The following is a 13142-nucleotide window of genomic DNA, read 5'->3' as shown; positions in this document are numbered from 1 at the left end:
AAATGTTAATACACGTTCAAGTTGTACGTTGTTGAATAGGGAGACTGAGGTATTTATGAATGGTTAATATAGGAGGGAGGTTTGCCATAGCACATTTGAAGTCTCTTTAAAGAAATAGAGGGATTCTCAAGATAACAAGTGAACTCGACGATTTGAATGGTGTGCTCTGTCTGTTGTAAGGATATTGCCGACCAACAAAGCATATTGTCCTAAGGGTTAAGTCTAACAGTAGGCCTACTTCATGGTTTACCACAAACCTTCGTTTAGTCATTGCTGTCGAAACAAGTTGTTAGAGCCACTTTTTAGTTCAAGGCTATGGAAGAATATTCCATTGTGGAAATCAATGAACTCTCGGTATTTTGCACTCACGTAACATTCGTTATCTCCAGGATGACACACTGAGCGAAACTTCAAAATAGAGTGCTTGATTTTAAACCCTTCTTATTCAAACTTGCAAAAAATGGCTCCAGAAAAGATCTAAGATTCAAACAGCACCACAGATTTCTAAATTCTCTCCACAAGATAATTAGTATTCAAACATTTTCTGTCTCCGGCAGCCCCTAGTGCTTATGACTGCGACTTTGAGGTCAGCCTCTGCAGTTGGACCCAGGAGACAAGCGACGACTTTGACTGGACGAGACTTCAAGGCAGCACGGCCTCGGTCAACACCGGACCACAGTTTGATCACACCACACAAAGTGTCTACGGTAGGTTTACAATAAGCTCATAGTGTCCGCTTATGAAAGGTTAATTATTTGTTTCAAAAATCTGTGGTAAATCTTTAAAATCTTGCCAGATGGCGCAAATCTTGACTCTTGAGGGTCATTTGTATGATATTTCTATGATAACTGTCACGTTTACTACTTATTTTCATTCAGACCATTTTTTTGGGGGGAGGGGGAACATATTAAAATTTCTTTATGTAGCCTACTATGGTCTCCTTAGTAATAAAATGGAGTCACAAGTTGCCAGAACCACTAATGAGTTGACGGCCCTTGAAAGAATCTTACCCAATCCTTAAGGACTTTTGGGCAGAAGAGGGGGAAGAAGCAAAAAAAAAAACTAGAGGTCATTTGTCCGTCTGACGACAGAACAGATGACTTTTTTGCATGCTTTAGTCAAATTGAGCAATTATCAACCTTTTGCCCTCATGATTTTTGCTTACACCAAGTTGCCAAACTGATTGTTTTATCACAACACACACCTCCAGTTTCCTCTTACAATGCCAATTTAAGTAAATATGATGGAAAAAATGGCCTAAAACCTCAGTTTATGGGATGTGTCCAATTTGGATCTTGTAACAAAATGTGACAATTGTGAAACCTTCTTTACCTCACTCACAGGTTGGTATATTTACATTGAGGCCTCCTCTCAGGTAAATGGTGACCGGGCCCAGCTAGTTTCCACCTCCATGGTATCCGGAAGTGTTGGTAAGTGCGTGAGTTTCTGGTATCATATGTACGGGCCCAGCATCAATGCTCTGAACATCTACCGGCGAGAGAATGGACAGGATGTCCTGGAGTGGACAAGACTCGGTGACCAGGGTCCTGTGTGGAACTATGGACAAGTCTTCATGGATGGGTCATTCACCGTAAGTCCACAATAGAGGGATTGCATGACTGCCATCTTTCAGAGCACCACTTTTATCCATATGCACAAAGCAGGTTCCCCTGTGGAACAATAGAGCTGCCCTGTAAGATGGCTGCCACATAAAGCCTCTGCACCAGACTATGTGTTAGTCATCAATTTGAAACTGAAAGTGGGGTTAATAAGTTAACAGTTTAAATTAAATTATTCTCATCAAATTTCATGGCAAAATTGCACCTCTCCATTCAGATGACTAATTTCAAACTTGTGAATAAACATACAAAGACTTAGTGTTTTAAGCAAGATTGGAGAAAGAAATAAAAATGGGAAGGAGGCAGGAAATGCATGGGCAATCATAAAAGAGTCTGGCAACATCCTAATTGACAGTTCACAGTTTATAAGACAGGTTCCAGGAATTAGATTGCAAATGGCTTCCACTTGAATAAGGTCCATGCTTGGCCCAGGAAAAAAAAAAATTAGCAGTCACGTTGGAGGAACGGAGTGGGTACAAGGAGAAATATTTCTAGTTTTAGACTGAACTCAATTCAGGAAGTCCGTATGACATGCATGCCGTACACCTGATCAGTTTCAAGTTGAATTAGTGACAATAAAGTGTTTGTTTTGCCAGTTTTATTCTTTTTTTGTAATGTTGTAGGCCATTTTTACGCATGTTTTGATCTGATACATTAATTGATTGATTTCTTTTCTAATTTGTTGTATTCCAGGTTGTATTTGAAGGAGTTGTTGGCCAATCTTATGAAGGAGATACCTCATTGGATGACATTGTGGTTTACAACGGGCAATGTCCAAGCCTCGGTAAGGAGAAAGAGAAATTCGGACACACAAATTGTTGTTATTCATATTTATATGAATGGTGAGTTTGTCAGCTGCTCACATATTCTGGGTGTGGATTTTAAGAAAATCATGCGTAATGATAAAGTTTTGTCAAGTCATTACACACAGGGCATATGACACACATGCAAAAATATTGTTTACGTCATGAGAAACGTGTTCAAAAACAATTAAAACCTTTGTTTTTAAACAATTGAAGAAAAAACCTGTGGTCCAAGCATTAGTTTTATTTGCTGAGAACTTAAGGAGATTTCCAAGTATCTATCTGCATACATTAAAGTAATATTTTTGTAATGAAACACAGAAGGCACTGTTTCCAAATTGCCATTTTGTCTTTCATGTTTTCATGTGTTTGTGTCATTCTGTCCGTCGGTCCCTTCTTTTTGTATTTAGTCCTCTGTGACTTTGAGCACGGGATGTGCGGCTACGCCCAAGACACAACGGATGATTTTGATTGGCTGCTGGCATCGGGCGCGACTGGGACGTCGGGGACGGGCCCACCCAATGACCACACCTACCAGTCACCTCAAGGTAGGGCAGATCCTATACAGCTCTCAATGAGCAGAGGGGTTTGGAATGGTTTCAGTTAACTGGTAGCCGGAGTTATAATGCCCCACGTCTCTGACTTGACCATTACTCAACTTGAGTCTGACTTCAGCTACAATTTGGACAACGATGAATCCTGACTGGTATTAATCCAACCAATTTTAACTAGCCAGTATTGACAATTAAACTAGTATGAACAAAGTGGTATTAACTAACTGGTGTTAACTAGTCAGTATTAAATAACTGATGTTAACTTTGGTCTTACCGGTTTTAAACTGTATTACATGTAATGACCAGTTTTTGATTTGACTTGAGTCAGCACAAGCAACTAACTCAACTGGAGCCATTCAATTCAGAGACTTGTTTTGTTTTGTTTTTTGTGAGATCTGGTATTAAAACAACTATGCTTATGCAGATATGATCAAGGTTAAAATATTTCACATTCTCTCATTGGAATCTGCTGTAAAAAGTACAACTGTACCAACACCCATTCCTTTTTTAAAAATTGTGTTCAGGACATTACATTTACATTGAGGCCTCTGCACCCCGTCAGTTGGGTGATGTCGCTCGTATCATCTCCCAAGAATACCCAGCTACCATGGGAACCTGCATGAGATTCTGGTACTACATGGTCGGTAGCGATCTGGGCCAGTTCAATGTCTACATAGAGGTTAACGGGAACCGGGGATCAAGCGTGTGGTCGCGGAGCACCAGCGGATATAACTTGTGGAGAATCGCTGAGGTCACCGTACAGACGAGTTATCCTTACCGGGTATTAAAGATTCCATCATTTGTTCTTCACATATCATTGTATGAGATGATGATATATTTGATTTATACGAGTAGCACTACAAAGTCGCGAAGACGATGCTTTTGGTTGACCCACTATGTGGCAGATTTTTCATTATCTTTGCATACACCGTGGTACGTGTCAGTTTTGGTGTGACAGACACATTGTTCACTCGTGGGTTAATTTGTTTGGACTGAACCCGTTATAGGCTGTTTTTTTGTTCCAGGGGAATGACGATACTACGTGAAAAATAAAATTTGGAGATCATCTCTGATTTTTGAAGAAACTTTGATTATCCATAATTTTGTGTCACTCTTTCAATTTATAGGGGTTTGGAATGTTATGTTGCAAGTGAAAAGATAATAAAAGTTACTTATTTTGTGCAAACTTTTTTATGTAAAGTTTTTCTAAAGACTTAAGCATTTCAGTCATTTTAATGTTTTGCTTCAGCACTTTACGCATGTTTTTTTTGCTTGTAGGTTGTGTTTGAAGGCATCATTGGTAACGGTATCCAAGGCGACATCGCCCTTGACGACATCGACTTCTCCAACCAAGCCTGCTCCCTCCCAGCCACCTGCAACTTTGAGAGCGACTTCTGCACGTTTGCCAACATCCACCAGGACACGTTCGACTGGACACGCAACAACGGCGCCACCGCCAGCAGCCAGACGGGCCCGCCCACCGACCATACCCTCGGCAACATCTACGGCTACTACGTTTTTATTGAGACCTCCGCGCCCCGCGTTGTCGACGACTTTGCCTACCTCTTCTCGGAGACGCTCCCGGCCAACACGGACATGTGCCTGACGTTCTGGTACCACATGTATGGTGTGGACATCGGGACTTTGCAGGTGTGGTTGGAGACCACAGTCTTGAACCCTGCCTACTGGACATTAGTTTGGAGTAAAACGGGTGACCAGGGCAACTACTGGCAGAACGCCATTGTGGACATCAAAAGTGAAAACTCTGTGTTTGAGGTGAGATGAAAATAAAAGTGTGACTATTCAACCACCAGGTCACCAAAACACAAAACATATCCGGGGTACCAGCATAATCGGCGTGTACTCAGCCTGGGATGTTCCAAGTCTCCAGAGCTGTTGTTAAGGCATTGCCACCATGCGTGAGTGTTGAAAATCTCCTTTTATCCATTTTACACTGATTGACATGTAAACAGACAATACAGGACTGTCCTGTGTTGTAACAAAAAAGTTTAAACAAATTCTTGCTATTTCTGCTTGTAGTGCTGGTTGACATCCGTATTGTGGCTCATATTGCAACCGGATGACGTTTAAACAGACAGGGATTTAACTTATTTAGCTGAAATAAAAAGTCTGATGGTTAAAAAATGCAGCAGTAATGTGGGAAGAAGTGTCTCACTGATCCAGGGGTCAGCATTTGTTAAGTCCAATTTTGTGAAGGACTACGCTTGCTTTACATGATTTTAGAATGATGGGTTTTGACCGAAAATACTGCTGCCCTTGGACTAGTGTTGCATGGAATATTATAGTACAGTCTGTTAGTAGTTCTAGATTGGCCTTAGACCAGGCCATAAACATTCCCCATTGTTGTCTGACCAATCATGGCCGTAATTTAGGTCTGACGTAATGTTCACAGATGTATTAAATGCAAAACAAATTTAAATAAAACAATATCTGCTGTTTCCTTTATACCGGTACCTACCCTTTTTTGATGACCCTCAATCTTTGTTCGAGAAAAATGTGGAGAAATATGACATCTAAAACAAAATGAGAATGTGTCTTGTTCAATTCCTTCGTCACAAATGGCACCCGACCACTCTTGTTTGTTACATCTAACGAGCTTTCATGATCAGTATGCAAATATTGAATGGAAGAAGATTTTGCATTGTACCTGTCCTGCTTTCGGATGCCATTTTTATAAGAAGGAAAACTTTTGGGGCCTTAGGATTTAAAACTCGTGTATTCGCTATTTTCTGTATTCCCCCCACCAGGTCATCTTTGAGGGTCGGGTAGGGCCCAGCTTCTCCGGCGACATCGCCCTGGACGACATCCAGACCTTCTTTGGCAGATGTGCCCCGCCCACCCCAGCCCCACCCTGCCAGTTCACTTGCAATAACACCAACTGCCTAACGGACTCCTCCCAAGTCTGCAACTTTGTGGACGACTGTGGAGATGGTTCTGATGAGGAAAATTGTGGTATGTTAGAAATCGTGCTGTGTTTTTATTTCAGTTATTAAATATGTATTTGAATTCAACAAATATGTCAATTTTAGTTTTGAAATTTTGAATTTTAAACAAAATTGTATGTTATTTTAAATGTTGCATTTGTTTTTTCTATAATTGTTCGCTACGCTACCAAAGGAATTATTCTTGACAATTATTAGGCTGACCCGATTAAAAAAAGCAAATAATTCAAATAAAAAAAAATAATTGTGGAAAGCTAATGCTGAGTTTCCAGGTTTTGTAGTTAACAATTTATTTTCGAAATCTGCAAACCTGAAGATTTCCTTTACTGTAGAAGTCTGTTTATTTGCGGGTCAAAATCGCTGCAGGTGGCGACTGCAACTTTGAGTCGGGCATGTGCGGATGGACTGATACAAGTCTGGGCTCCTACAAATGGCAGCTAGGATCAGGCGCCACGCCTACGTCGAACACCGGACCCTCCAAAGACCACACCTTCAACAACGCAGCAGGTGCTCATCATCTAGCTGAATATACTTAAATAAGTGTATATACTGAATATGTGTGTAGCGTTTCACGTAGTCCAAACATTTCATTCAACTCTTTATTCTGATACACAAAACATTTGATAGCCTGACAAATTTAGATGCTAGAAGGGCAGAAGCATTTGCATTTCTATTAATTTTAGCATAGGCAGTTTATAATTCGGGGATGACTCACTTCATGCGGTTGGATTGCACTTCTCGTCACTGTAGGTCGATATGTGTATGTGAACGCCAACTCCGGTTCGGGTTTCAGCCAGGCCACTCTGGAGACAAAAGAACGACACCAAGCTTCGTCAACTTGCCTCTTCAGCTTCTGGTATCACATGTACGGACAGGGTAAGCTCTTGGGCTGAATCAATATGAATAATTCAGTTGTGACCTTTGATTCATTCAAAATATTTGAATATTCCTATATGTAAAAACCAGTTCTCCAAATTCCCGGATGACATTGAGGAATTGAAGTACATTAACAAACGGTAAAGAGCAGGTAATGTAAAATGCCAAAGAAACAAAATTTGCTATAAATTAAATGCTTTGTAAAGTAAATACTTTCGCTCAGTCAGTTTAAAATTGTTTAAATATTTGGATGCCTGGTACGTACATTGTCAATACCAGATTCCTCAAATTTCCAGACAACATTCGGAAAAAGTTTTTGTAACTATGAAAACAAAGGGAAATAGCAGGTTATATTCAATCATTCATAATATTCTAAAATGATGGAAATAAAAAGGTTTTGTAAAGAGAATTCAACTTTTTTGTGTTAAGTTGCCAATATTGTTATAGTTAGGCCGTCAAAATAGCGTTGATGGGGTAACATGGGAGCAGAGGTGATGCATGATCTTATCCTTGAGTAATTAAGTTACCAAATAATATTCGCTGGTAACAGGTCATTTGTTAAAGAAGGCTAAACTTGTCGGGTACCTGGAAGAAGGTCGTAAGCGCTAAACGACCTTTTGCCAGGAAGCATAATTGCTGCAAGAATTTTTTTCCGGCAAAAGGAAGTTTGTATGCACCTGTTTTATTTTTATGAAATATAAAGATTTCTTTGCAAATAGTTAAAACAAAGTTTCCCAAATCGTTTGATAAGTTTTTTTTAAAGGTAGCTTTTTGTACAGCCTGTGTTGATTTTGTAGTAAATTTCATCTGTTTCAACGAAATAAAGAGAGTGCGTTTCTTACGCCCTTTTGCCGGAACACTTTTGCTGCTGTGATCATTCTTCCGGGCAAAAGGGCATAAGTGGCCCAGGACGAACTGTGCTTCATCCCAAGTTAAAATGTCATTGCTGTATCAAACAGACATTGGTAGTTTGGCAGTGTACTTAGTGGAAGGGTCGTCCCGGACGCTGCTGATCTACCTGTTTGAGGATATGGGAGATGTGTGGAATAATATCCAGCTTGGCGTGGGCAGAGTGAGCCTTCCATTCAAGGTAATCTGCCGACCATTTAAAGGAAAAGCCATACGTGCAGTGGCACTGTGCTCGCACTTGCGTTCTTAACCTTGGCGGGCGCTTGCATTTTGAAAATCTTAAGCACAAAGAATTAGCTCAGATGTTTTCTGAATGGCCAAACACATTTGTTTAAAAGAGACCATTGAGCTCTTCCTTTCGAGAATATATCATTGCCTTTGACAATGTCAGGGTCGAGATCTCTTCAAAGACCTCACAAGACTATCACAAGCCAACACAAAATCTCCAATCTGAATTTGACTCACAAGCTGTTGAAATGAACTGCAGCAAAAGCATTCTTTTATCATTGTACTCATTACTTGCGACTGTTGTGCATGATATTTATCTGGTCTTGTGAAAGTCTTTGAATAACAGCTGCCGTTAATTACTATTCAAGTGCTATGACGTCGTTTTGACTTAACCTTCCAACATTCAGATTGTGTTTGAGGCCACCAGATCGTTCAGTGTTCTTGGTGACATTGCACTTGACGACATCAGCTTTGTCGGATGCGGGCTACCTCGTAAGTCTAGTCAACAGATTTCCAGACGTGTGTCTCTTTACTCATCTTCAATCAGGGAATTCAATTGGTTTTAATTTTCTATACATGTAGCTAACAATATTACCCCACAACAGTTAAATTGAGGCATGCAAATGTGGATTTGTTCTTTTTTTTTTATTTCTCCACAGCACCGACTTCTGACCCCTGCCCTTCGGGTCGGACTAAGTGCAACCGTGGCAACTGTGTTGAGGACAATCGGTTTTGCGATCTCACCGATGACTGCGGTGACTTCACTGACGAAATTTCTTGCAGTAAGCTTCTGCAATTTTTTCTTGGACAAATTTACTCTAACATTTCTCACTGCCGAAATCAATTTGAAGTCTTATCTATGTTTCCCTTGCTTATTCTCCTAGGCAACTACCATCTGTGCGATTTTGAGAGCGGCATCTGCGATTGGCGGCAACTGACCAATGACGAGCTGGATTGGCGGACGTACTCAGGAATAACCCCCACCGAGTGGACAGGCCCAACAAGGGACCACACCAGTGGACTCTCATCAGGTATTATGAAGCGCATGTTGCTTTTGGAAGAAACCAGTGTTCTGTTTTTTTTTACTTGAGTTTTCTGCCAAAAATAATACTATCTGCATGTGTTGGCTTTGGGACCGTGAAGGCAAAAGTAATAACATAATTTGTTTAATTTCTTTCCGTTTTTGGTGAGAGTTGCTTCTCTTACCTTGGGACCCCCCTTGACCTCTCTCATCATTTAACCTTGTCTACTCAAACGTTACTCTGTAGGTACCTATCTCTACCTGGAGACGTCGGCCCCGCGTCAGATGGGAGACCGTGCTCGCCTCGGTAGCTACTACATCGCAGCCACAACCACAGGCACTTGCCAGGTACCAGACTGCCATGTAACACAATGCCATTTTAGTCCAAGTCCAAAACTTTGGAATACAAATCAATAGGGCCCGTGTACATGTACACAGATTTATGGTAATGGCATCTACACTGGAAAAAATATATGAAAGGCAATGGTTCCCTATGGGATTGGTAACACTGGCACCGGACAGTTTTGGTGCATCAATGTACATCACAATTTTGAAATGTCAGGAGAAAACGGGTTGCAGTAGCAAAGTGTCCTGGCCAATCAGCAATCAGATGGTGAGCAAGGAAACGAAGGTGCTGTCGTACATTTTCCCCCAACTGAATTTCGATTCACAATCTCAGCGAAATACCCCTTCCATAGAAAGAATGTCTTTCTGTTGTGCCAACTCAGGAAAAGGCTAGGGTCCGCGAGAAAATTCAATATTTTAAAACTGAAAAGTACCCCGAGCAGTACATGCTACTAAACATGAGTGCCAAGAAGGTTAGAAGGAAGTTACTCCAAATGTTTGATTTTGAACCCCTGCAACTCCACGGGAAAAGTTGATATTCCGAAGGAAAAGTGAGTAAAATTAGATTTCATTTTACACTTCTACGTTTTACACGTTACAGCTGCGTTTCTACTACCATATGTTTGGCCGAACCACCGGTTCCCTGACTGTGTACATCCGCGATACAATCAACGGCCCTCTCACCAACCTTTGGAGCAAGAGTGGTGAAATTGGAGACTTCTATGAGAGAGCTGAAATCACTCTGGGCTGGACCAACCCATTCCAGGTACCTCTAACCTTTGCATGTTCTATATGCCAGTGGGGTGTGACGAAAGTCAGCGTGTATTCCGTAACGATGGTTCATGCTTCATGCCTAACAAGGGGTTTTTTCATTTATAGTGAAGGAGTTTACAGACTTATGTTTGCATACCCTCTTACACGAAATACTTCCAGACAGTCACTGCATTATGTCTGTTAATTTATTGGCAGCCAAAATGTCTCATTTTGGCTGCTGAATTGGTCTTGTGGCTTCATGAATGGGGTAATTACTGCCTTACTCCATATGGCATTCATAGCGCACATTACTTTCTTATGGGTACATATAGGGAAAACCTCTACTCTCGACTCAATTTCTGTCAGGTCATAATCGAGGCTACTGTTGGAAACGGTATCTATGGCGACATTGCCATTGACGACACCTCCTTCACTCCCGGCTGTGTGGCTTACAGTGGAGAACTGCCTGTGGTGGGAACATCCCCATGGCAGCCTGTCCCAACAACGCCCCCGCTCTGCCAACCAGACGAGTTTGCTTGTGGTTCAGGGACCTGCGTCAGCCTGAGTTCGGTTTGTGATGGTACAAATGATTGCGCAGATGGCTCGGACGAGGCAAACTGTGGTATGAGAATGATCAACTCTGTCAGATTTTCCAACATTTTGTCTCTGGTTACAGAGGCTTTGCATGGTAGTCACCTGGCAGTGCATTAATTTTGTTCCACAGAGAAATCCCCTTTGTGCATTCCCAGTGGATCAAAAGCACCTGTCTGCAAGATGGAAGCTGTGCAAACCCTCAAATCCACCTTTAAGTTGTTGTTCTGATAGACAAACTCCTTTATTCCTTGCCTTCTTGGTGTAATGTTTGCCATTAGCCAGCTGTGCTGATACCCTCTATAAAAAAGAAGGTTTAAAAAAAGGCTTGTAATGGACTCTGTGTGAAGACCTTATACACTTGGAAGGTTTTTTCGATCATGTTTCTTGAATCTATTGTATACCTGTTTAATGACTTTTTAGCCTGACCGTTTTTGTTTGTTTTTTTTAATGTTGCTCAAAACATTCAAATACAACTTATTATAAGCCTTCAGATATAATCAAATTCTTAAAAGTAAGAACTTTTATTTCATCGCTTTGACTTTCACTCTCAGCTATCAAAATATAAAGTTCATCTCGCTTCCAATTCAGTGAACCAAATCATGGATTTATCTATTGGAAAGTGTCATTTGCACGTCCAATGATTTTTGTTCTTCCTTATGTGTAGCTGACTGCCAGTGCAGAGAAATGTGCACTCATGTCCCCTTGTAACTGTTCCTTTTGCCTACCCTTTCCTTTATGTAACATTCTTGAAACAGTTATGCAATGTGACATGAAATAACTAAAAGACAGTGCATCGATGTGATGTAAGATATCACTCAGATTATAAATGGACAAGTAAATGACATTATCGAAAGTAAAGCAAAGTGTTTTTGTACTTGAACCAATGGAGAGACAAACCCACAACCTACATATTGCAATGTAAACATGAGACACACAAAAAACATTTTACTTGCTTTGCAAGAATGACTCACGTGTCGTCAGAGCCACTTTGAGGTAAAAGCCTTTGGAAGACTCATCCATAGTGTTTAAGTAAAGGAATCCTCAACGTTTTTAAATCAACACAACGTCCATTTTTATCATACCAAACTGAGTGACACATCAAAACCACAGAGCGCAAATTCAACAATCTAATACAAAGTAAAACTTAAAAGTGGCTCCTCCAACTTGAGACACAATATTTCAGAACGGGTGACTTAAACTGCATTAAAACTTGGAGATCATTGAAAAAAATTGAAGAAAAATGGTTCTTTTTTCCCCCTTAACTTAAGGAAACTGTAACTTTGAAAGTGACCAGTGCGCCTGGTTGGCTATTGACAACGGCCGGTATCGCTGGACAAGGCAGCAGGCTGGCAGCACCTCGTCTGCGGCAGCACCTTCTACTGACCACACCTCGGGGACAGGGTACTTCATGTTCGTGGACAGCACCAACGGAACGTTTCAGACGTCAGCTATTTTGCAGAGCCCTACCTTGGGATCTGTTGGAGCAAGGTATGAGAAAACGTTAGAGTGCGCATTCACAAGCATTGCAGGTACGGCGTTGTGGTAATGAGTACCTTATTCCCTGATTCAGTTGGAATTGTTTACTTTCTTAGGTAACCAATGTTGCAATGCCAAGCCCCGCAAGAACACTGTTCTCAAAAATAAAGGGAGAACAAAGTAGCAAATATTTCTGACTTTGGTGTAGAACCCTTGACACATTTGTAAGACTGCAGTGATGCAATATGACTCTTTGTAAGAAGATTAATGGGACTGTTTTGAATTGTTTTTTCATGACGTTTTCAATTATCATTCATACCTGCTTATGTTCACACATTCCCCAGCACAGAGGGTTACAAATGCGAACAACTTACATGTACCTTTTACTTTGTGGTGATGTTTGAAAGTTTCAACTATTTGATACGCCAACTTTCTGTTCTGTTTTAGGTGTGAAATGAATTTCTGGTACCATCTCCGTGGCAGCAATGCTGGTGCCCTGGTTGCAATAGTCTATCAAGGTGTTGTTCAGGACACCAGCGTGGTGTACAGCGGTGACACCAATAATCAGTGGCAACAGGGCACACTGAGTGTGGGACCCAGACTCGCGGGCCAGTACTCGGTATGTGGTCTTGTCGCTAGTCTTCCGTTGGCATTACAAAAAAACCCATTAAAATGAAAAATGTTACCAGTAGCTCATGTGGCCGGTTAATATTTGGCAATTTACTTTCTATTCATGTATTCGTCGCTACAACGCTCTCCTGACAGTATGCTGCCCTGCAGTGAATATTGCAGGCTCAGTTTGTGGCTAGGCTGTTAACGTACAATTGAAATCTTTTTAAAGATGACAAATGTTTGACCTTATACATATATTTCGTCAATACTTTTCTCTCCAAAAACAATACCTGTCATTTGAGTAAGAAGAGACAACCTTTTTACCTTCTTGATATGACTACATGTATATTTGATCTATAATCTGTTTATTTATTACAGTGGAATGCAAG

At 41.0% G+C, this 13142-nt stretch overlaps 1 protein-coding gene across 1 annotated transcript in view; it reads left to right on the top strand.

The window, feature by feature from the left end:
* Positions 1–13142, top strand: part of LOC110983119 (MAM and LDL-receptor class A domain-containing protein 1-like) — a 94599-nt gene that overhangs the window by 65446 nt on the left and 16011 nt on the right. The window contains exons 76-93 of the mRNA XM_087131449.1: positions 558–707; positions 1344–1591; positions 2313–2403; positions 2833–2970; positions 3501–3757; positions 4255–4752; positions 5745–5949; positions 6306–6446; positions 6690–6815; positions 7775–7905; positions 8360–8444; positions 8612–8734; positions 8837–8983; positions 9221–9321; positions 9920–10084; positions 10438–10693; positions 11934–12153; positions 12589–12760. Of these exons, the coding sequence (XP_086987575.1) occupies positions 558–707; positions 1344–1591; positions 2313–2403; positions 2833–2970; positions 3501–3757; positions 4255–4752; positions 5745–5949; positions 6306–6446; positions 6690–6815; positions 7775–7905; positions 8360–8444; positions 8612–8734; positions 8837–8983; positions 9221–9321; positions 9920–10084; positions 10438–10693; positions 11934–12153; positions 12589–12760 (3254 nt within the window). The remainder of the gene's footprint in view (positions 1–557; positions 708–1343; positions 1592–2312; positions 2404–2832; positions 2971–3500; positions 3758–4254; positions 4753–5744; positions 5950–6305; positions 6447–6689; positions 6816–7774; positions 7906–8359; positions 8445–8611; positions 8735–8836; positions 8984–9220; positions 9322–9919; positions 10085–10437; positions 10694–11933; positions 12154–12588; positions 12761–13142) is intronic.

This window comes from Acanthaster planci, linkage group LG21, assembly GCF_054643075.1.
Source record: "Acanthaster planci isolate LZ-2023a linkage group LG21, COTS_SCS, whole genome shotgun sequence".
Lineage (NCBI taxonomy): Eukaryota > Metazoa > Echinodermata > Asteroidea > Valvatida > Acanthasteridae > Acanthaster > Acanthaster planci.
Note: the sequence above shows the minus strand (reverse complement) of the source record. Positions and strands in the feature narration are given on the sequence as shown.